Source organism: Synchiropus splendidus, chromosome 13 (assembly GCF_027744825.2).
Source record: "Synchiropus splendidus isolate RoL2022-P1 chromosome 13, RoL_Sspl_1.0, whole genome shotgun sequence".
NCBI lineage: Eukaryota > Metazoa > Chordata > Actinopteri > Syngnathiformes > Callionymidae > Synchiropus > Synchiropus splendidus.
This window is the reverse complement of record NC_071346.1, coordinates 11713152-11738486: the sequence shown is the minus strand read 5'-3', so window position 1 is coordinate 11738486 and position 25335 is coordinate 11713152. Positions and strand designations below refer to the sequence as shown.

Sequence of the window (25335 nt, the reverse complement as noted above, 5' to 3'; positions counted from 1 at the left end):
ATTTAAAAATGCGTATTTATTTATTTATAAATTCTGTGGAAATTACTCACTCCGGTTTACCTTATTTATTTACCTTATTTACCTTATAACTTTTTTAATGGGGGCATTATTGCATTGTTGTTTACAGGAAAATATTTCACTTGCTTTCCATTGAAAGACAGTGTAGTTAGACAAGACAATTCCAGCCCCATCCACCACAAGAGAAAGTCAAAATTGAGAGTAATATTATTATTAATAAAAACAAGTAGCTTCATGACAATATTTCTAATTCCAGACTTTCATCTGGAAGTAAATTGCAGAAACAGAAATATATTTAAGTCAACTTATATGAATTATTATAAAATTATAAGTCAATTAATTTAAATGTTGTAGGAGTATAGATCAGACAAATTTCCACAATCACAAGTTTATTTTGTATAGTCAACAGTTATTGTCATAACCTCTCCAGATTGCCTTAAAATAAACACAGATAAAGCAACATAAACTCCAGTGCTTCCTCAGCTACAGAGACCAGCAAAACAGAGATGCTCATCTTTGAAATAAAGCGTAAAACTTCTCATTCAGTTCTGAGGGTGAAGGCACAGTCATCGCGCATCTATCATCTACAATCACAGATTTAACCAGAAATCCATTTTCACATTGAGTATAAGGAGTATTGGCATTTAAGGCGTTGACATAAAGCTTACATGAACCAAAACTGCTAATCATAATAAACTTTACTCTTTGCATAGAGTATATTGCCAGCGTGGTAAAAGTATATTTACAAAACCTGAGGAAGGAATTGGCAACAAGGCACAAGTCAAGCAAACAAAAAAAATACACAGTACATAACGGACAATACGCAAACATGCAAGAGGTCCACAGAAGCTTGTGTTTACGCGTGTGATAAGGAAACATAGATTAAATAGAAGTAGTGAGCTAAATTAACATCACTGGTGATTGTCCACTACAGCAAGAAGACTACGTCGTAAATACGAGAGTGATCCCTTGTTTTGAACATTAAAGTCCACAAATTTTAAAAAAAGGAATGTGTTTCCCTCAGTAATCTCAAAGGTAGAACGGAAGGAAGGAATAAAGAGGCACTTAAAGGAGAAACAGCAGGAGTAAACTTTAGTGCAAAGTAACATCTTTAAGGCAAAGGCAAAAGTGAAAGAGGCTTGTCAAAAACACGTGTTAATCGGGTGCATTGGTCCATTAAAACAGAGCTCCAGTGCAAGCAGAGAAGCTCTGCTGAGGTTTAAGAGGCTGTACGTTCCAGTGCATGTTTCTTTGGCGTAATAAGATAACTTTATAAACATATCAGAACATTGAGAAGACTGTTTGGATCCAGCCGAAAGCTATCAGATGTCAATCTGAAACAGAAAGTCATGCAGAAAAGCACATCATTTGTCATTTCAATATTTACCTGAATTGAACAGGATACAATAATTGCTTTTGTTATTAGAAATAAAATTGAAACAAGAGATTTATCTTGTTATTGAAAAATCAGATCTGCTGTTGAACAAAATTCATGAGTATCAAGACTGCATAAACACAGTGTGTGCTACTTTGGAGTGATAAATCCGGCACAGCATTTATCTCTTCAAAACAGTTCACTGTTTGTTTTGTCGTCCAAAATCAAATAAATAATACAAAACATTTCATCCTGATTGTTCATTAAAAGAATATAAATCATGCATTTCATGTTTTACTGCACTTGCTATATTAAAAAAATGATGAATTTTCCAAATAAATATTGAATGAACAAATGGAGAATTCCATGTCCAAGCTTGCATTCCTACACGTCTGAGAATAAGACAATGAATTGCAGCCAGAGGAGTGATGGGGTTGTGTTACTGGCCAGTGTTAGTAGTGGGAACCAGCTGGGAAGTCTCCAATCGTGTGGTCTTCTCTCCTGCGTGCAACTTGTGGTCAGGCGCTTTGGGCATGACCTGACCATCAGCAGAATCCTGCTGTTCACAAAGACTCCCCAGCAGCTGGGCGGTTTTGAAGACAGACGCCTGGCCTGTGGGCTGCAGCGACTGGACCTTTCTCAGATTCTGTAGCGTCCTCAGCATCTCTGCAGACACAATGGGTAAATGCTGCTCCTGAATCAAACTGTTGCTGCCTGTCCGCAAGACGGAGTCACGTCGGACTGCGGCCTTGGACTGGTGAGCAGACAGGTCTTGGTCGGGGCTGAAGGATTCCTCCTTCTCGGTGGGGATGGCCTCCTCTTCATTCTCAGACTGATCACTTGATGACACTGTACTATCAGCAGAGTCCCCGCTCAGATCTTCATCGTTGTCGCTGGTTTCGTCATGATCTTCTTCTCCTTTGCAGCCGTCTCCTTCTGTTATGTAGATCATGTCTTTAGGGAGGGAGGTGAACTGATAGACCAGGCGCTGACCTTCCACCTTATTCAGAATGCCTCTCTGGTAGTAGTACCTGCATTAGAGCACAGACATCATTGCAAGAGTTTTCCCCATATTTTCAGCCACAATAATAATCATATAAATGCACATACACTATCAAGATCTCGGTTGCGTGGAAAAAAAATATTGATATCAACTATTTACAAAAAAAGAGTGGATAAAAAGTAGAAAAAAAAGTTCACTTAAAGTCCAATGTCCGTCTTGTACATATAGCTGCATATAACAAGCATCGATTTGCAAAGGGTAAGAGCATCACTTAACATCAGTCCATATTAGTCCAGATTTCTATGTTTGAGATATTCAAGAAATGAACCCCAGATCCTTTTGAAAACACTTTACTTTGATCAAAAAAGACATCTTTTCCATGGCAACACAGGAGCTCAGTTTCTTTGCTTCCGAAAAACAAAGATCCATACATATCCGTTGGCATTTGCAAGAGTCAGGACACAATACCATACCTGAGTGCTCTGCCCATGGTCTCATAATTCATATCAGGTTTATTCTTGTGTTTTCCCCACAGCCTGGCCACTGCTTTCGAGTTGACCAGCTTGAAAATGCCAGCGTTCGGATTGGTCCATTTGATATACCGCGGGCACACTTGTCGGTCCTGCAGGAGCTCCATCAGGAACTGCCACAGGTACAGAGTGTGTCCCCCTAAAGCAAAAAACGAAAGATGGTTTAGAGGACAGAGGAAATTAGGATTGTTTTTTTTCCTTTTTTACCTTTGTTGTATTTATGCTTCTTAACTACAATGTCTGGGGTTGGAGACTCTGCTCGTCTAGATTTCTTTCCTGTGAACAGATGATGAGAAAAGTCTGCATAAAACCCAGATTTCATACTTAAATATAAAGGTAACAACAATTATAATGCCAAAAGTGTGTTGGGTTCCCTGTGCTTCAGTATGAAGAGAGTGCATGACAGAGCTTTCCAAGAAACAGAAAGGAAAGCATGTCGACAGACACCCAAAATCAACAATTCGGCACTAGAGAAACAACTGACCTCTTTTTCGAGACCGCAGTTGTGTCACGGGCTTCTTGGTGTGCAACGAGTTCCACTGTGTTTGGTCGACCGTTTCCACAATACCCCCCGCTGACACGGTCACCTGAGTAACAGGAGTGGCGATGACATCACCCAGGGAAGGAAAAAAGGCCGGAGCTGTAGAGGACATGGACATGAATTCAATGTTCAGCAGTTTAAAATGCAGCTGCAACTGGGAGTTAGATGCTCACAATAATGCTGATCCAGTGACAGAGGGTCGGGACAATCCGTGTTCAGAAGCGAGTCAGCAGAAACCAGCGTCTCCATGATCTCCTCCTCATTATCAAAAGATTCCACTATAAAGACAGAGAGGGACAAATATTGTCACGTCAGAAAGAACATTAATTATTAAATTTCAATTGTACAGAATGTCAATATTCACTATGACAACTGCATACATTTTGGCTTATAATGTTGAAATCATGTTCTCATTTTCTCTGGGAAACAACTAAAGTTGCACATGAGGGTTCAATAAATTTCTTGGACTGGAAGGAAAGGAAGAACAAAAGCTGTCAACAACAAAATACTTCACAAACAAAATTAGAGAGCTCCCTTTATAACAGAATTAAATAAATAAAATCTTGTTTTGCAGCGTTTTCATTACTTGAGAAGCACGTAATGTTTTGCTGATAAATAAATTCCATGGTTCTGTGGAAACAAGTGCTGCTGTGAATTTGAAGTACATTTTCCAAACTCTTTTCTTTTCTCTCCTATTTTCCATGGATTGAAATAAAAGATGTGTCAGTGCAAATATAATTCATGCATGAAAAAAGTTTAAAATAGAGACGTAAAGATGACTGCAGTTGATTAAAATAAAATCAGCCTGGTTCCCGATATGACATTAGGACAAAAGAGGTGACGTTTCAGCGCAAAGGTGCGTCCGCACCGCACAGTATCTGTTAGGAGTTCTGGAACATAACTGAACTTTATAAGTGCAAACATCACAGACACTACACACTTCGGCACTGCCTGAAACTTTTCACTTCGTTCGTGAACTCTTTCCTAAACAACGAAAGCGCCAGGTTATCGCGTCCGTGAACTTCAGTGAACTGTGCTGTGCGACTGTTCGAAGCTTGTTGACGAGTGTGACGTACTAAAAGCAGTGGGCTAAACATCTGCTAGCTAGTAATAACTCCCCGTCAAATACACAAAAGTGCGTAAAAAGTGGCAAATACGACTCGACGGCGAGCCTAAGACACGTTCACACACAGGGCAATAAGATGATGTGCAATATTCGGACAATGACCCGGCATTTGTCACTTTAACGGGCGTTGTTTTCAGGAGCCAGCAGAAGCTAACAGCTTCGAGATGTCCAAGAGAGCTAGACTTACTTTTATCTCCCCAAATAGACAGGGAACACGTTAAAGCGCTTCACTTTTATCCAGCCTTTTCCACATCCTCGTAAAATGTATTATCAGTCCTCTCCCGGGAGTCTGGAATGTTTTGTTTCACTTCCTGAATGTTGTCGGAGGGTGGTCCATGCGCGTGGGTTTCTTGTACGCATGTGCGAACCCTGCCGTGCTTATTGACATTTGGATTAATGTAACACTGTCGTGCGATCAAGCGGCGGTCACGATGAGAGGGAAACGCCACAGTGGAATTCTTGTGAGACAAAGGTGCATTTATGTGTGCGAGTCCCATGTGCTGACCTTTGCACAACTGGAGGTGGTCGTCTACCAGCTGCAGGTCTTCACACGCGAGACCTGAGTACGACTGCAGGTGTGGATGAGGGACCTGCTCCACTATCACGGCAGGGTAACCGGAATGACTCCCGAGCTGAAACACACAACCAAATATTAAGTTTAAACACTCAGGGTTACGTGGTTCATCGTGCTAGTAAACATTCTCTGCGCACAGATGAATGAACATTCATTTATTTCTCACTTGTCATAGATCAACTCAACCAAAAGTGTGTAAGTATCATGCTTATCTGAAGGCATTAAAATCAATCCAAAATTGAGTTTCAAAAATCCGACACGGAAATACAAATGAAGGCTTAAACTTAGGTCGAAAGAATTAAATAAATATTATGAAAGTGAATGAATAGCCTGAGCAAATACACAACAAATTTGTGACGCTAAAAAAAGCAAGATATGATTTCCCTTCATCACATTTTACATTATATCAGCAATCTGTCATGTAGACAGAGAGGGACATGAGTAAAAGATGATGTGAAAGAAGAACCGAGTAATGTCAAGTTCAAGAACAGTAGTGTCAGCGAAATGCTGTCTTTTGCCCATAAAATGAGTTCTTTTACCGCAGTAAACAAGACATGACGTGCGGGACTCACAGTTGCGTGAGATCTCATTTGATCCTGACCGCCATCATCTCTGACACCATCACATTTCTTCACTGGCTTCCTGTGACACTCATCATCCGAAAGTTTCTGTCTCCAACTTAGACTTGTGTATGCGATCAGAGCTGTAGTTTAAATTCCATCCAGGGGTCATTCATTCTGAGTCACCAGTGCTCAAGGCACATTCAAAGTGACTTTCCCCGCTTCAGATCTCCACCTGGAATTATGTGTCTTGCATCAAGTTGAACATATTTGCTGCAGAGGCCCACGGCAAAGAGTCACCTTCATGGATTCTCGAAAGTGCAGTCAACGTATTTCTGCAATCTGTCTTTTTGTCTACTTCTTACTAGATTGAACAGAAAACATTGCATAAACGTATTTATTTTTAAAATGCATGATGCTTGGATCCTCTTGTGGGGATGAGTTAGCCGCTTCTTCTTTGTCTTGTTCAACAACTACACAAAGTTGTTGTCAACTCTTCTCACAACACTCGGTTGAGTCAGAATCAGGTTTTGGAGTGAAACCCCGGGTCCATAGCGAAGGCCTCTGAATCCTTAGGACCACCTTTGTTATTATAATAAACTGAGCTCCACCACCGCCGACATATTCTTTCACGCACACTATAATGAGTTGAAAAACAGAGGGACTCACCCCGGAGAGGTTCACATGGTCACTGGCGAAGTCAAAGATGAGTTCAGACTGCTGAAGCATGGCTGAAGATCGACAATTCTAACTGGAGTGAAACAGCATTCCTGTTTGAAGTCTGTGGGTCCAGTGTTGCAGGTTAGTTGAGGCTCAGTTATCAGAGGAGAGCATCACCCAGGACGACAACAAGGCTGGTGTGCTTCCATGCAGCAGAAGTCGGTTCTGGGCGGGAGATGTGTGCTGACTAATTGAGCACGGACACACAGACGTCACAGGAAGCTGTTTGCTTGCGTTGGTTTCGACTCTCAATAGAGGAAGTCGGGCTGTTAAACCGTCCTGCGGTCAGATTAACCAGTGGAAGACCAGAGTGGCTGAAATGCAGAACTGTGAGAGACAGACCCTGCACACAAGGAAAGAAATATATGAGGACAATGTAGTATACACAGGAAATACCATTGGAAACGCTTGCTTCTGTGAGTTGAGACTTAAAGCACAAAAGGATTTAATCGAGGTCAAACCATAAACAGGAAGGAAACACTTGCACATCCAGGTGTGAGTGTGCAAGTGTTTGGGAGGGGTCCATGCTCATCTATATGAACTACGGTTGTTTGATGACATGTGAATACAATCCAATTGCTTGCAAACTATCTTTCCTTTCATTTTCATCATTGAACCCAAGTACTGTAGCTCCCGTTGACTAAATGCTGGGGCAAGAAGTTGTAAAAAGACAACAATTATGTTTCGAGTTTTGAGTGTGGTATTTTACAAAAAATCCCACGTTATTTTACACCAATAGATCATTGTCCAAAATGTCCATTATATTCATTATTTTATGTAAAAACATATATTTCCTTCAGAGTACTCTATCCTACTGTAATAACAGCATTTTTGCACAGTGTGATTGTTGCAGATACTTACGGCGCTACACATTAAAAAAAATATTTTTTCTTATTTACATATCTTTAATTATACCTTCTTTCAACAAGCAATGTCATGATTCAATATCAAGTCATTATACAAAAAAAAAGAGTTCATGAGGAAAAATTGCTTAAATAATGACTCAATATTTAGACATTAAAAGAATTTTCAGACGAAAATTTGTTATCAGGCATACATTTTTGCTAAGATAGTGGAAATTTGGAGGCAAATAAATAACTAAATGGACCATATATATATAGAAATGGCAAGAAACTAGTCCATCCCACACCTTAAGTGGACTGTCTATCTTCCTCAGCTGAGAGTCATGTTTGGAACACAAGACAGTCATTAAGTTCTATCCAATAAAGTTTAGCATTTAGGTTCAGTAGTTTGTAAAGGGTGAATAAAGTTCTGTAAAATCATGCTTGGCCTCTTAATATTGATATGGTGTGGTGAGCGTGGTGGTTTTTACACAGAAAGGCTTCTATTTTTGTTTATAAGAGGGACAGCATGTTTGGGTCAGTTATCACACAGGAAGCACAGCTCAGTGAGGAGGCGCCACTTCCTGAGTTTCAATACCAAACCTCTGCCAACATTGCAGCCTGCTCTCATGATTCTGGTTTCCGTTGGGGTTTCCAACTATGCTGTCTACCATTGTGACTAAAATCCTGCAACATTGTTTAATACCAAGAGTGCAAAATTATCATCATCAGATTTCTTCTCACAGGCCCAGCCACAGCAGCTCCCGACGGCTGAACCTGAAAAGCAAGCTCTGGTAGTACGACATGGCTGGCTGCCATGATACTTCACTGGCACTGAATGTAGCGCAGCACTTGATTCTTCTTTTGTTGGATTGAAAATCAGCTGCGTTTTTTTTGCTAGATCTGTGCTGTCCTCTTCTGTGGCTGCTATTGTGTGCTCATAGTGAGCGTGGCCTCCAGCCTGACTCGAGAGAGTTTACAATACTATAGAGTTTACAATACACACAGTGTTCATCAGTACTCCGGTCACATATAGGTTTGTCTCTGTGGCCTCTGTGAAGCCTGTGAAGAGGCTGCCAAGCCCCCCAGGACAGTGATAAGCCCACATAGCATTCTTCCTCCACTGCGTGTGTGTGTGAAGTAGGCCAGGGTGATAACAGTATGGCAGGCAAGGCAGGCTCAGATAAGACCCCTGTGTTGCTTTGGGTTACCAGACCCGGCTAAACCAACAAAGTCAGGAGTGTGCCGTTTGCTGCTAGAAAAAGTCTTCTTTAACTGAACTGCTTTCACTTTCTCTTTTCTCTACACACCACATAACTCTTAATGTTAAACCGAATGTTTACCTTGTGTGTGTGTCTCTTTAAGCAGCAGGATCCAAAGGGCAACCGGAAGCCTGTCCTTCAGGCAGAAGATAGTTTTGCTTGATTCCCGACAATGTTTTTTGAGGATTTTCAGTCACGAGAGTTGGTTAATTCTTCATTCCCCACAGCGGTTGTCGGTTTCTGCTTCGTCCCCGGCCTCCCTCCTCCCTCCTCCCTCCCCGGGCTCCCATTGGTTACCTGTGTTGTGAGTCAAGGTAACCCATAGTGACCATTGTCAGTGAGGAGCAAATGTAAACATGGGTGTATTTGCAATGTAAAGCAGAGAGCTAAGCAACCGGTCTTTAAACAGCCATGTGGTTTATAGTCTGTAAACACAGTGTGTCCACTCGATACAACAATAAATCACTCCGAGATTTAATCAAGTACCTTATGCTGCTGCTGCCGCACACAAGTGGTACAAACGACTAACATAAACATCTACTCTGAGCCAGTGGGAGACACTCGCAGACAAGCGGTGACACATGATGTGAAACAGAAGTCTATTCTACAGTCCCTGATGCTCCCTGGTGGCAAGACGCAGCACTAACACCATTAACAAGCATGTCTGAAGCATCCTTTCATTCCCTTCCCCGTCAGTTCTCCACCCCTTCTTGCTGAATAACAAATGCGATCCATCCCAGATTCTGTGTGCTACACGGCGAAGGGAGTTTGAGGACAAACCCTTGTCGTCATGTGTACGCAGGAAATGGTCCTGATTGAGATTCTGTGATAGCAACGAAGGTTGTCGCCCAGTTTGAGGGGAACCTGCGTCTGTTCCAAGAGGAGCTTGAGTTTCTCCGTATTGGGCCATAGGTTTCCTCCAAAACTACTCACCTAGATGCTGTGTGAGGTAAACAAAATGAAGCTGAATTGATGTGTAACAAACAAGCTGCCGGTACAAGAGTTTATGATCGCAAAACTTTATAATGATGAGAGGTGTAAGTGTGAGAACTACCTGGACACCTCACTGTCCTGAGAAATATGGATGTGTGATGAATCACTGTGGTGAATCTAGTCTGACGGAGCTTCAGCGGGATGCCACACAGCTATTAAGATGACAAATACAGGAGTCTACACTGAAGCACACTAACAAAGAGTCTCTAGCTGAAGACAGACTCACTTATTGTGGGGGTATTCGTCACAAGAAAGCTGGTGTCTATCTCCACCTTCAGGTGAAGCCAGTGGATACAGTACTGTGACGAGGCAAATCATTGAGGAAATTTGTTTGAAGCAATGGAAAGTTCATGTCCTGGATTTAAAAAACGATAACAGTTCATCCACAACTGACTTTCTGGACACCTCAACCATGATGCAGCAAACCTGATATGTGCATGTAGGTGGCCAAACACACAAACTTACCCTACCTTTCTTCTGATCCGCACCGTGGGTGGAGTTGGACTGATAAAAGAGAATGAGTCACATCTGCCTTTTTGTTACTGCCAACATGGAGAATGCTGACTGGCTCACAAACCAGGTTAGCTCCCTAAATGTTGTTTCGATCGAGTTATCTAATCATCATTTGGAGTATAGTTCTATCCAGCAAGCGAAGGATGCACCAGATCTCATGATGACCCACTTAACTTCTTAAAAACAATGATAAAACCCAGAGCTTTGCTTGGCTCTTTGTAGATTCTTAAAATGCACGAAAACAGCTGTCTCATACACACATCTGCTGACCTGATGGTGGTGCTAGAGAAGGCCTGTGGCGTCGCTGGACGGAATCAACACTTGCTCACTCCGGGGCTTCTAATATGGAAATAGATCTTAACAAAAAAAAACCTATTCATAATGCCAGAATGTTTGTTGGACTCATATGAAATCTGGAGAGCATCATCAAAAACTGAGCAGAAGTCAAGATACAGTGACCAGCGACCACAAAACAAAAACCACAAGAACAAGAATGTTGTTCACAATATGTTTTCCCATCTTAACATCAGAAAGAAAGAGGTTATTGTTCAGTGCTCTAATTTGGTGGGCAGATGCTCTTCCTTCCGTTCACTTGCTTTGACGAGATTTGAAGTTAAAGCAGATTTATTTGAGCAAACAAATGTTATAGTTAGATAATATTTTAACAATGTTTTGCTTTAAGGGGTGCAATGCTTTTAACTATTCACTCTCCCAAAGGAGCTGATCATAGACGACGGAATATTGAACTGGTGTTGGCATATACCGAAAGACCTAAGGCCCATTGATGCTGCCCTTTACGCAGGAAATTGTACCCGTCCTTTGAAAAACAATGCCACTGTCACTGATGACATACATCCACATTTTCTTTATATTGGTATTGCTATTCACAATATATCCACCAGGGGGAGCAGATCATAGTCAACATTTTATGACACTGACTAACTCCAAAACAAACATGGTGGCTGTGGAAGAAGTATTGATAACATACAGGCAGCGTAGTAGGAGGAGGTGGTCGGTGAAATATATTGCGCCTTGAGGACAGAGAATTTCCGCCATTGTTATGTCTTCTTTGTGTCTCATTGGAGGTACATGTCGGGTTGTAACAGCAACACTGCCACCCTTGGTTTCCAGTGGTACTGCTCCATTTGGCTTGTAAGTTTTGTGAAAACATCCAGAAATAAATCAAGGTCAGAGATCAAGGGAGGCAAAGAAGTGAATGCAAACAGGGTTGACCAGTGAGATGACTGCAGTGTGTTGCAATGCAGAGGGCGCCGGTGGCATACGCTGTTCAAGTTGACACATTTTAACAGATCCTGTGTTGACATTGTCATAGAGGGAAAATTCATCTAAACCGATTGATGGCTGCAGTCCCAGGATTTTTTTGAGTCATAGCACCAATGTCCCTTAAACCAGGATAAAAGATCTTGCCTGGGGTAAAATAAACAAAACGTTGGGCGTTTATGGTAAACATGGACATGAAGCGCAGTGGTGTAACTTCAGATGATGATCAGCGCAAGCACAGGTGGCAAACTGTGTTCACTTTCATACATATATCTTGTCATAACCGTCATAAGACCCTGATGTCAACCAGCTGCATGATGAGCGCCAAGTGAGTTTTACCCTGCTCACCAACTGCTCACCAGATGCAGGTCTGTGGCTCATCAATAACTGCGTCAAAGACGTGTCCTGATATTGTCAAACAAGTCGTTGGAGAGCGAGAGACATGCTCGGTCCATGTGTTCCCTCAGTGATGATCAAAAACTGATGAAAAAATATGCCTTGTCGTGTCACTGCTATTAGTCTCTTTCACTGCCTGTATGCACATACCTGCATATCTGTCTGCTCCACAAGTAACAGTGCTGGTTACAAGGGAGATATTTTCTTTCAATATGATGACCAAACCCATGGAATACGGCTGCCATATGAGCAGCCCACTGGTCTATCATAAACACACCCATCCACTGAAGACATATTTTACATAGTGTTCTCTAGGTCTGAGCCAGTATTACTTCAACCTCCCTGGAGGTATTTCAGCAGCTTAACTACATACGCATTCACAGTTTGAAGGACAGAATATTTTCTTTTTCCCTCACTAGTGTTGGTGGAAGATCCGCCAGATTACTGCCAGAAGAAAAGACCACCCGGTCAATCATGCTCTCGCTGAGTAGTACCTCAAGTTGAAAATGTTTTCAAAGTGTGTTTTTATGTTCCATGGTTGTGTCTAAAACATTTCAGCATCTTGATATTTACGGCAACAACGGCATATATTGTGTGATCATTAGCATTTGAATACTTCACTTGCTGGATGTCTATGCTACAAATAAATAATGGAATAATTTCAGATGTGTTTGAGGTACATTTTATTTTACTATGGTTCATAATATTTACCTGCTGTTACATTCAGTGGGAAAACTGTGGCTATATTACAGAGTACACTTTGTTATGTGTATTTGTTGTTTCTTAAGTAAACTACTTAAAACGGCTGCACTACGAATACAGTCATTTAAAGTGTACTTATTTATATATACTTATAGCACACTTAAAGACTGGGAGAATACTTACGTCTACTTGTTGTACACTTTCAATTGAACATTAAAGTGCGCTTTATTGTGTACTTGGCTGAGTGCCAACAGAATTAAACCTCAGCTTACATTACATTCTCAGTATGGGATTTTCCTTTGTCCCTGGTCTTCTCCTGAGTTTGGAGGCTTGGAAGAGCTCTAAATTGTCATCTGAAGTACCTGGACATGATTTTCGAGAGTGGGTTTACTCTCTTTCATGTCTTTGGATGAGCTCTTTTTCCTATCTTTTGGTGACACACCAACTACCCACCCGAATCCATTTCACTTGTCTCTTTCAATCACATGACAAATGTGTGAAAAAATGGAGAGTTCTAACAATCTACTCTTTTTCTTAGCATGGAGAATACTTCTTTTTAAGTATCTATTCCTCCATGGATGCTCATAAATATGCGTGAAGAAATATGAGCGTAATGTGCCGATCGCTGAAACACAATCTTTGTTCAAGAGAAAATATTAAAAAGCAATGGAAAAAAGAAGTCTGAAAGCAAGCATGGGGTGGCAGAGTTGGATGAAAGAGCGAGTCTGTGTCTCATAACATAATTCAGACAGGATGGTCCTTTATTATTCATGCCAACTGTTTATTGTTTGCAGGGCCAAACGTGCGACCCACAAACCTTTTTTATTTATGAAACTATGATGCTGGAAAATTTTATGGCCTTTTGAAGGTGTGTGTTTCCTGGTTTAGTGGCCCACACTTGGTGTTGATACAGCACAGGTCAATAACTAATTCTATCAGAACCATTTATTGAGGAATGTGTAACATCCATATGATGGTTAGCAACTGCATTTTAGAAAGCAAGATCTGTTTGAAGCACTGTAATGATGAGTCGTGCTAGCTCTACAGTCAGAAGACAAATGAAAACAGAACATATAAGTCAGAAATAAGGTGCTTTAAGGTGTCGCTGGTGGCACTCCAGCTTTGCAAATAAATCAAGAGATTAGCCGCATTAGCAAAACAAGACCTGGGAATGCTTTAACAACAGTAGCAGTCCAATGTATCTGGCACTTGGGCACGGTTTATCAAGTAAATTAGCATTAGCATTGTAGCTATATGAGGCTAGGTTTGTTTAAAACTATAATTCACATGAAATCTCTGGGTTCAGCGGCAGCTACGTTTGTTTGTTTTCTAGATTAGCATTGGTAATGTGGGCAGATTTGCATCAAAACTGTTGTTGAAGTTCATTTGAAAAAGAATTACAGTGGTACCTCGACCATAATCCGTTCCAGACGACCGTTCAAGAAGCGATTTGTTCGAAATCTGAATCAATTTTGCCCATTACAGTTAATGGAAAAAGAAATAATGCGTCCCAAGCCTTAAAATAGTCTTTTGTAGGAGTGAATGTAGAGTGTCTGCTGCAGGTGCGCTGTTCCTCTATGTGTGTGGCCGCTGCATGTGGGAGGGGTTGCCGAGTGAGTGACGTCTCTCCAGATGTGAAGAGGTGCCCGGTGCGTGTCCAGCTCTGAATGTGCGCTTCTGTGCAGTTTGGCTGTGACAAAGTCATAAACCAAGTCACGCTCTGTCCCAGACTCGCCTCATCCCTGTCCCAGCTCCAGCCCACAACAGGACATCAAACCCTGGAGTGAGCTCCAGCCTCAGAGGTGTGGAGAGCGAGCACCTCCCCTGTGACACTCTACCACGGTCCAGTGTGGAGACAGGAAAGGTTTTACACCTCAATATGAAGAAAAAACAGTCAGTAAATGTAGCTAACGGGACACGTCTGCATACAGAGGCTGCGTTATACACAATAACAAAGCGCGTCGTGGGTCAGTGGATTGGTCCGCGCACGTTATGTTTTTTCTGTCTTTTTTCAGGAGCGTTCGAGTTCTGGATTTTCGTTCGAAACTCGAAGCAAAAAAAATCTCGAAATCTTTGTTAGAACTCCGATTTGTTCGAGTCCGAGGTACCACTGTATATAGAATAATAAAAATGACTTGTGAAATCAATGTACATAGAACAATAGAATGTAGTCCAGTTCTTTTTAGGCCTAAATGTCTGAGAAGGAGGTAGCTAGCTAAATGGTGATGAAAGAGCAGCATATGATCTCAACCTCCAAATGAATTAATGAAACATATCCGTCTGTAGCCCCCAGTTCATAGGTCATAAAATAAGTGCTTGGAATACATTTTAAATGGTGCCAAAAAGGTAAATTGAGGGTCCAATTTAGAGGGCCCCAATGGAAATCCCTGGTTTAAGAGTAACCTATAGTGTTAGCAGGCTGACACGTTTCCTTATATAATGGCGTCAGTGTAAGTGTGAGTAATTGAGTTCTAAAAATGTGTCTGCATAAAATGTTATCTGACGTGATTTGTTCGGGACACGCGTGCATGTGACCCGGACAGAAACATGGGATTGATGACGCAACACAGCGCGCGCTGTAAACAGCCGCATGTGGAGCAACTTTGCAAGTGCTGCTAAATGTTGTCTAGAAAAATGAAGAAGTGTGTGTTTATCAGTGTGGAAGATGATCATGTGTTTGTCTTTACCAAACAACATGGCTCCATGGAACGATACAGGCAGTTATGCTCCTAGCATACAGACACAAGGAGGAACATTACAGGTTTTGTTGAGAAACTCTCTTGCACAGTTAAGAGCTTTTTCACAGAGCTTTTCTGAATCTCAACTTTTAACTCAGAACTTCGGAATCGCTTCACTGGAGCTGCTGCCACTGAAGTGAATACGATGATTTGCGATATAAAACACAAGAAACTCCTCCTGGATGAATAAAAGTGAACCTTTTGATGTCCAGGACAAGAATGAGGATGAACTGCAGAGAAAGAGAACATCTGGAGTCATAAACAGTGTGCGTTCGACTTCGCCCACGCAGGTAGAGCACAGATTGGCAGCCATTTTTTTTCATCTTTTTCATCATTTTTTTTTTTATTATTAACAAACAGGTTTGCTTAAGCTGCTTCAAACGCTCTAGTGGTTGAGATTTGTGACCTATTGAAACTGTAAGGGACTCACCGGTACCGCCATGTTTGTAGTTCTATATGGAGCGTTGTGAACAAGGTGGCCATTTTGCAAACTTTAACTTGTCATGACTTTGCTACTCGATTAGTTTGTGAGATTTGATTACTGAAGAGGAAAAACAGGAGCCGATGTGACGGTTTAAAATCCCAAAGTGACGCCCCATGAATAGCTTTGTCATCTGGGGGAGACTTGTACCACATTCTCCACCAGCGAGCTTCTCACCCGGCCTGCAGGCATTGGCAAACATCATGTGTTTGCCCTCCTGCTGAGGCTGCTGAGGGAGGTCACAACACATGACCAGATGACGGAGTAACACTCCAGTTCGGGAACAGTTGACGTTCTGACTATGCTTAAAATAGGTTCTTGGTGAATGTGACAAGGATTTGTGCTTTTCGTTACCCACCACTGAATAAATCTGGAATTAAAATGTTTCTTTTTTGACAAAAAGCTAAGGCATTTAAACCTTAAAAAAGAACTTTAATTGCAAACATGTGAAAAGTGTTCATTTAGGACACGCCCCAATGGCAAACTTCATCATTTGCGATGACTGCTAGGTCGCAGCGGCACATCACATGACTGAGCCTCACACAAGTAAGAAAAGAACTTCCACAGGGAGGAGAAATAGTGGAATATTTCAGCAGGAGCTTTCTCTTTCAGCACAGACCTCTTGCTGCATTTGATTTATCATCAAGCCTTGGATTGTTTAAAACCATACTGGAAGAAAAAAAAAAGACAGCAGGGAGGAGTGAGGAGAGGAATGTAACAAGCGAGGCTCGGTGAAAAGGACAACGAAGAGGTAAATCAACAGTTGAAAAATGGGTGTGAAGGAGGTCAGAACAGAGGCAAGGAAAGTGAATAAAGAGATGGAGGGTGCTGAGGGATCACAAGACAGAAGCTTCTTTGACGGCTAATACGACATGCGTGACACTGCTCTTGCCTGAGGGAAGGAACATTCCCAGGTCAGAACTGTGTGTGTTTGTTTATGTGTGTGCTGTGAAATGAATAGATCAATCACAGTACAGCTCTGTGCCCGTCTCTATCACATGACTCCGTCACACTTCAGTCACACAAGCCACACCAACAGCCTTTAGCCTTCAGAACACATTTATTAATATATTACAAACTTGAAATCAATACATGAAACAAGCCAAAATTAAAGACACTATATCACATGTACAACCGTTGCGACTCAGAACACAGTCGAAGTCTCACATCAGTAGTTCCAAACGGCAGAGAGACACTTGTCAACCAACGTCAATGTTCCTATGTTTGACGAATCTCTCCAGTGGAAATGTTGTTCACATTTAACAATAAAGTGAGATTTAAAGATCTCCAGACAATAACACAAAAAAATAATACGTTTCTTTATACGACTTCGACCGGAGAGTAAATCTGTGATACCACCTTTACATGAAAAATTATTATAGAAATATGTTTCTACTTTCATTTGATTTTGTGTTTTTCTTCACTTTATCACTTTTTTCTGTAAAATTTGTCCAGATTTTACATCTTTTTTTTCCTACCGCAGCTGTAAGACCCTTAAGTGCCAGGATTTTGTTAATAATTTTATTCTTCCCATCACTTTTGTCCATGCAAACACACTGCTCAATAATAGCCTTTTATTTCTCATAGCTATTTACCATTACAATGGTTATTATCCCCCTTTTCGTATGGGTCATGTAAAAAAAAAAACCTGTGGTAGTATTTTTAAAGTAGCCAGCAAGCCAGATCTTATCGTGTCACCTCAGCATTGTATCATTTTAAATTTAGCGATTGGCCACAATGCTAGCTGCTGCTCTTGTGGGAAATTATTTGTGAAGAATCGCTGTATTATAATAAACATACCTCTAATAAAAAATATTGTTTTTATGCTGTACTGCCAAACTAAATGACTTGTACAGAATGTGTGGTGATTATTAAATAGTTATTAGCTTTGACTTTATTTGGTGTGTTTCTTCAAAGAGCAACCATTTTATACTTGGTCGAAAAAACATTCTGAGCACTTCTTCTCTATCTCCACCAAGAAGCCTGTCCCCTCCGACTTGCCTCACATGCTACAGTTTTACTGAGTGGTCATCATCCTTGTTTACAGTTTCAGTTCTGTGTATTTCATCTGCTCTGTTTAGAAGCGAATAACTATGGATCTGAACCAACGCTTTGTCTATTTACAGTTTGAGGCGACTGTCTTCAGGCAGTGGTGGACTTGTTGGTCATGCGGGAGTTGTACTGGTCGGAGGGTCTCTCTGTGACCTTCAGCTTCATGCACGACTGTTTCTCATCCATTAACATTTCGGCTGGAAGGCACCAGCAGCACAGGCAGGACTGCGGGACAGAGGGTGTGACGCAGACATTTATTGATATACTTCTGACAGCGAACAGCGTGACTCAGGCTTGACTCACCCTGAAGCAATTCTTGAAGCGCTTGCTGACCATGTACAGAGCGATGGGGTTGATGCAGGAGTTGACCGACGCCATGTTAATCCCGATGTAGTCCAGAACCAAAAAGAAACTGAAGATGAAATTGAAAAATGAGAAAGAGCTGGTTGATTCATATTTGCTTTTTTTTTTTTTTTTTACTCACCTCAGCAGTTCGCATCGATTCGGATCCTTCTCATCGTAGATGGTGAGTTTGAGGATTCGGCTGAGATGAAGAGGGAGCCAGCAAAGAGCGAAAACCAGAACCAGACAGAAGACCGTCTTTGCCACTTCCCTCCGCTGAGCAAAAAAACATTCATCTCTGATTACATGCAGCAGCTCTGGGCACAGAGAGGCATGTGGTGAACATCTCACGATACAGCAGCACAAACGACTCTCTTGTCAGGGGAAAATATTGTTATATTGCTGGCAAATTGGAGGTTTTTGCATTTACACAACCAGTCTTGTGATGCGCTTTCAATGACAAATGCCTTTAGGCTAAAGGGCTGCTCATAAAAGCTGTTGTCCGGGCTGTCAGTGAGCTACCAACCTGCTACAAGCTAGCTCATAATATTCTCTTCAAAATACAGATCAGGTAGACAGGAAACTCCCAGGCCGTGCAGAAGGGGCGGCGAAGAGAAACAGTCTGTGGCTCAGTGATATGAAATAAATGGAAATTTAAGGTTGTCTGCATTTGATCGATGTTACTTTCTGCTGCTCACAACATGTGTTTCCTTTGTCTCTTCATGTTCCTCATCAACAACAAGAACTCTAAAGTAGTTGTTGTTCCTGAACTTGTTTAACTATTGATATGAAGCCGTGTAGAGAGTGTAGAGGGACAAATGTTGGTAAGTCTCGGGTGATGGTTTAAATATTGAGCGCTGTTCCAGGAACATCTCAACTGAAATGGGGGCAGTAAAGGTCTCAAACAAACCTGCTTGAGGTGGTCACTCAGAGCGATCTGGACACCGTTCTTCTTCCTCAGCATCTCGCAGGTCATGAGGGTGTAGAAAATGGCGGTGACCGCCAGTGGCAGGCAGAAATAAGCGCTGAAGAGCCACCAGTCCTTTGCTGATTTATAAAACTGTGGGACAAGAGAGGGCAATATTTACTGCCAGCAATAAAACTGAGTATCAACCAAGCGGGGAGATTTAAACAAATGAGCAGAACACTTTCCATTGGTGTGTTCGGGGACCACATTTGACCTTGAGACGGTCCACACGTGTCTCCATGCACATCTGTATCTTAGCGGCTCCAGGGTGTGATATATTGTTTGTGTGGCTCACGCAGCTGTTTCAACTCAATCCATCTCCCTCCACGTCCCGATGTCACTCCGACTCACCTTCATAAAGTCGGACTTCTGCATGGGGTGCAGCAGGCAGATCCTCAACTCTTCTCCTTTGTAGTCCATGGCGATCATGTCAAAAGCTACCGCCTCTGGCACGGCCAGGATGATGGATAAGATCCAGATGAGCGCGATCTCGATGGCCATCCACTTCGGAACACCAATACCTTTGATGCGACTCCAGGAGGCCACGGCCCGGTACCTGGTGACCCCGGAACCAGTCAGTCACTGAAGCCGCAGCCGTTCTGCTACTTCTTTAATTGTTTTTAAATAGTCAATGCAATACAATTCCACCCTATGTAGAATGAATCGGGCTTGCAAACCCATGACTATAAAAACTTATCTGAAGTGCAGTGAAGACTTCCTGCTCAGTAGGCTGATCTCTCACAAGCAGCAATTCTAAATGTTAAAAACAAATGTGGAAACCCCCCAAAAGATTGATGCAGATGGAAGGGAATTAATAGAAAGATAGCGAAGCGGATGTGTGCTTACGATTCAAGAAGAAAAACATGAGTGTTTCTTTTGTTTAGTGGCCAAGTTGGTGGCGAACCACAGAAACGTTCTATGCTTCAATTACCCTCCGATAATTGAATAAAGACTGATATCGCATTCGGTGCTGCTGTTGATGAGTTGTTGTTCAATAAATATGTATTTTGTTCAGCCCGCTGTTTGGACTGTGTTTAACGTTGTGGCTCCTTGGAGGACTAGAAATATGAAGTAGCATGTAGCATCTATGCTAGTTGCCTTTGACGGTCTTGTATCTGTGTCATGTATCATACAAGATGAATATATTAGCTAGTTATTAACATGTAATGAGTTTTTTTTTATTTTGTTTTATTTCATTTGTTAAACACAAGTTCATAGAAAACAATCTAATATTTATGGTTCTACTTTTTGGGACTCATTATTTTGGACAATATATTTTACAAGTAATAATTTTGTTTATTTTGATAACCATTTGGTTTACAATGTTATATTTCTGTTCAACTTACTGCTGACTTAAGAATGAAAAAAAGAACAATATGTAGTATTAAATGAGGCATCTTTGTACATTTAAAATGAAGAATCCTTTTCTAAAAGTCCAACCTAGAAGTCAAAGATCACTCCCCTCAATACAGCATCATCCATCTGACTTCCAGGTCAGCAAACAAAAGCATGGACTCTTTCTCGGGAGGGGGGTAGAAGCAATAACTTGCCTGTCAATACTCAGCGCACACAGACTGAGCACTGTGATCCCCACTGAGGATTTTTGGACAAACGGCACCAACTTGCAAAGAGCCACTCCGAAGGGCCAGTCCTCTGCCAGCAGCTGAAATGAGAATTGAAATGATGATAAAATAATACAGAGCACGCTGAACCTGGGGCTTATCGCCAGCTGTGAACGCAGTGGGCTGTTGTGATCAACCTTTAATCAAGGTTAAGACTTCTGACCTTTTTATGAAAACACAGCCGTGTTTGAGTTCATAGAGATGAGCAGCAGCCGCGGGAAACAAAAAAAAAAACAAGCAGAATATGAGCATATATTAGAATCATATGTGAGCAGGTATGTGAGTGTTCTGGTATTCAGCCTGTTCCGAGATGTTTTTCTTTCTCTCCTCCTCACAAAGCTAGTGGAATTATGACTATGACTGACATTCTGGGTCAGATTTATGTGGCATAAACACATTTGTTTATTTCAAACCTGCCGAGGAGTAACCATCTCTTGTCCAGTCATGACCCTAAACTGTACAGAGTTACATAAGGATGAATTACTTTCTGACAAAATTCCCATGCCAGAATAAATACCGGGTCTAAACACATGGATAAAGATGGGCTCAGTCGCCAGCAGAGTAATAACAAGAGAGAAATGCTTGAACTCATCGCTGGCGATCTTTCTCACTCAGGGGCCCTGAGCAGAGTGAGGTTCAAATAGTTTTTCAGGGAGGAGTTTCTCAAACCAGAGAGTATCATCTTTGAGTGTTTCAGACACATTCTGGAGGCAAACATTTTAAAAACGTGTATGTATCAAGGGCACCAGGGCAGTGGACACGTTGGACGAAGAGTGGTGGCTGTGAGGATACTGATCAAAAGAGGTAGACAGCCGATGAGGTTCATGAATTTTTGGGTAATGAGAGCTCCAAGATGGATTGACTGTGTGTACTCCTTTCTTGAAGGCAGCAGAGGTTTCTGGCGTTTACAAATCTTCACTTTTTATCTGCAATTTTCTCAATATTCATCAGAGGTATAGTCCAAAAGATGGACCTGAAATTTGGGGATCTGACCCAGGGGCCGCAGCGCCCAAATCTTTTTAAACTCCATCCATCCATCCATTCACACCCACTTATCCATCGCTGGGTCGCAGGGGCAGCACCTTCAACCGGTAGCATCAAAAGTCCTTCTCCCAGGCAATGTCCGCCAGCTCTGACTGGGGTATCCTGACACACTCCCAGGTCAGTGAAGAGAATCTAACCACCTGGTCCAGGGACATCTGCCTCTTCCCAGATGGCCATTCCTGAAACACCTCCAAAGGGAGGTGCCAGCCTCATGATGCCCAAACTTTATCTACTTCCAGAGTAGATAAAGGACTATAGTGCTGCCTTTCTGATCCTGCACGATGGATTGTGGATGGATGGATGGATTGTTTAATACTAGAGAGACAGGAGAAGTCATTTTTGTGGCTGGAAACTAACAACCTCAAGAAAGAGGCCAAGACTTGCCACTCGTGAAAACCTTTAGCTGCCCTGTTGGGATCCCTAAGAGTTGCCAAAAGACAACTGGATACCCATTCATCCCTTGCTTTAAGATACCAGTCTCGACCATATGGTGAAGCTCATCACCCTGTTTCTTAGGGACAGTCCATATACCCAATGGGGCGATGGGGAGAACTTAGCTTGGAGTTCAAGCTGGTGTGTAGTCATCGCTACGGGGTTTGAGTTGTCTGCATCTGCATATGATTTGATGTTCTCTGTTCGTCAGTAAAATCCAAGCTTACCTTATAAACATTAATGGGAATCCCAATAATGATATGCAGCAGATCTCCCAGCGCCAAACTAGCAATAAGGATGTTTGGGCCATTCCGCATACATTTGTTCTTGTAGATGATCCTCAGCAGAGTTGAATTCCCGATGATTCCCACAACAAACACAAGGCAGGACACCACTGTGTTGATGTACTTGAAGGTGTCTCGGATCTCCGTCGGCCCAGAGCACATGGGCGGGAGTCGACGGCGAGGCATGGTTATGTTGGGCCACACCGGACCCTGGATGTCCCTCTCCACCAGGCGACTGCTTTGGGTCACCGCCTGCTTCTTTGACACTAACTGACCACTGGCCACAAGGAAATGAAGTGCCAGGAGGATGACCAAGCAGAAGAGATGCGCCTTCATCTTGAGATTTATTCACGTGGCTTTTATCCTGAAAGGTTGATGCCTGGAACACAGATGGGTTTGAAATTTCACGTCAACAGAATATTTATATAAGACTGTTTGGTCTAAATAAAACTGCAATTGTCTTTGAGAATGTTGCTCCGATCGCAAAAATGCGTTCTCCACTGATATTAAAAGCCACTATAGCCACTATGTATTTAAGTTCATTTTATTATCATTATTTTTACTTTATAGACTTTACTTTGAGTAGATCCATAGAGTATAAATTCCTCATGACGTTTTATATAATGTTTATATCATGAAAGAAAATGTTCTCGTCAAGAAGTCCCAAAAGTTTCAGGTTTGAAGGCAACTTTTTTTTATTGGGAAGTGGAGCTAAGTAAAAAGTGAGCTGGCTTTGGTCACTTCGACATGCTACTTCCCTAACTCTTTTACATAAGGCAGTCATGAGTTAATACACATTTTGAACTCCTCTTTCCATTAAGCCCTGTTTCTTTATTTTGTCTTAACTTAAATGGCAAAGAAGTGTGCCCGAGTCGCAGTTCCATTTTGAAATCTTTAATACTGTAACTCTAAAAACGTAAAAAATACTTCCACGATATCATAAACAGACAGCAGTCGCAGCTGTTATATTCAGCGGAGTGAAGAGATCTTCTTGCATTAAAAACGGCAGCCCACCTACCAAATTCCTGAGGCAGAAATTCTTCCTCTTCAAAAAAAAAAATCAAATGTTCTCAGCAACACAAGTTCTCAAGATCCCGACTCTGAGGGATGATGTTCCTGAAGCGGCCGTCCATTCATCCCCAACAGCAGCTGTCCTCTTTGTCCATGCTGCTCACATGAAATCTCCAGATGACTTTTGGTCCTTCGCTGCTTCTCTGTCTTCCCCGGGACTGACTGCTGAGTCTCAATCCACAGTGTCTCAAGAGTCTGCTGACCACCCCCCCCTTCACAGCCCCACACCCCTTCTTCTTTGCAAGGGTGGAGACAGCTGAGGAGGTTTTTACATGTACGTTTTGGAGTACTTGGATAAACTTTGACTATCATGACTCGAAGTTGTCCTTCTTTAACTGAATTATCTGCTCCTTTAAGTGATTGTTTGATAAACTCTGGAATGTTTCCTTTAGCTCAGAGTCAGTACGGCCGAATCAGCTGCTCTTCATCAGGCTATATATTGATGCATCAAGGTTTGAGATGCCATCAATAAGTCATGTTCTTATGGTGAACAAATGCGTATGAGAACACTTGGTTTGGTATCATATCGGATCTAGGAGAAATGATGAAGAGGTGCACGTCTTCTGGCAAGGTACCCACTGTAGCATGGCAGCTCCATATTTTGGTGCCCCTTGTGGGACTGTGAAGAGAGGCAACTGTGCTGCTTCGATGGCATTTACTTGGTCTCCAAACTATGTCTCCAAAATGCAGACAATACCCTACATTGAACACAATGTTGGATGGACTTTGAGCTGGACTTACCTCCAGTGGCAGGTCCAATGGGGTGGGGGGTTCAAACAGGGACCACCTTACTGACACACCGAGGACAAACTGTCTGGCACGGTGGATTGTTTCCCAGAGGGATTTGATGCTCATGTAAAGCTAACAGATTAGCCTTCTTGAGCCAAGCCAGTCTTACTTCCTGACACATCTAAGATAAACTGGAGGTCCAACCCTCTCTTCATCCTTCGCAGCTACTATTCATCTATATGAATCAGAAGAATTCGAAGTAGTGAGTAATTCTGTAGATGAGAGTGTGCAGATTTTTAACAGCGTCAGAATTGTGCGTATTGAACCCTGACTGTTCGGAACATGGTGTTCAAACTGTTTGGACCTGTAACACGTCATCAAGAAGCCGAGCGTGAAAGTCAGTTCTGCCTCCTTTCGTGACGAGGATCAGACTGCGTAATACACGGTGGGACGCAACCACATTTTAGCCTTTTTTTCCAGCAGGATGGGGCACAGTGGCAGTTTTGGTTGAAAGAGTTACTTGTTGCTCATATAAGCTGTTGTGGCACTTCTTCCTGGCAGTGTTGCAACACGAACACAACAACACAAGATTCATATCTCACACGTCTTTCAGGACCTTTGTTCATCATCTGAGTCATAAATTGCATTTTGTCAATGCAGCATTTTGTCAATGGAGTTTTTGTTTTGTTTATGAATACATCAACAAGTTCACCAAAAATTTCATTAAAATCTCAATGATTTATTTCACTTGAAAGCTGCAAAACAGTAAGACTATTTATTTGGTTATCTCACGAGGAGGGGCCGGAGTTCTTGGCTCAAGGGCACTTTGTCAGCTGTGAAGGGAGAATCTATTTATCTGTCTTTTCATCACCTACAAGCTTCACCATGAGTCTCAACCTGGCTCCTATCCACACATATATAGGAAACACCAAATCATAATTTGACATATTTTTCATTGTCACATTCTGCTTTTATTTTGGTTTATCACTTCCTGCTTTCTGCCCACCGTGTCGCCTCAGGCTTCACACACAGGGACTCACATCTTCCGTTCATCACCTGATGCCAATGGGCCGTAAAACTCCTCTGGTTCCAGCCCCGTGCCTGTTTGCTTACGGTAAAAGGCCTCACCCATATTCT

The 25335-nt window shown here is 42.0% G+C and overlaps 2 protein-coding genes across 3 annotated transcripts; both read right to left on the bottom strand.

Moving 5' to 3' along the window:
* Positions 1-390: 390 nt before the first annotated feature.
* LOC128769458 (ETS-related transcription factor Elf-1-like) lies at positions 391-8798 on the bottom strand. 2 transcript variants are annotated; one of them, XM_053883200.1, is made up of 8 exons: positions 8633-8798; positions 6397-6790; positions 5099-5225; positions 3641-3745; positions 3411-3566; positions 3134-3202; positions 2870-3065; positions 391-2424 (listed from the first exon to the last, which is right to left on the bottom strand). In XM_053883200.1, exons 2-8 carry the CDS (start codon positions 6454-6456, stop codon positions 1833-1835), a joined length of 1305 nt encoding a protein of 434 aa, XP_053739175.1. In that variant the 5' UTR covers positions 6457-6790; positions 8633-8798; the 3' UTR covers positions 391-1832. The 2 variants fall into 2 exon arrangements, with proteins under 2 accessions (XP_053739175.1, XP_053739176.1); XM_053883201.1 differs by lacking the exons at positions 5099-5225; positions 6397-6790; positions 8633-8798 and adding an exon at positions 4781-4947.
* A 7910-nt stretch (positions 8799-16708) lies between these two features.
* Positions 16709-23618, bottom strand: LOC128769284 (endothelin receptor type B-like). The gene is made up of 8 exons (XM_053882867.1): positions 23417-23618; positions 22342-22777; positions 20567-20679; positions 19368-19572; positions 18960-19109; positions 18192-18325; positions 18011-18119; positions 16709-17932 (listed from the first exon to the last, which is right to left on the bottom strand). Exons 2-8 carry the CDS (start codon positions 22732-22734, stop codon positions 17798-17800), a joined length of 1239 nt encoding a protein of 412 aa, XP_053738842.1. The 5' UTR covers positions 22735-22777; positions 23417-23618; the 3' UTR covers positions 16709-17797.
* Positions 23619-25335: the final 1717 nt, after the last annotated feature.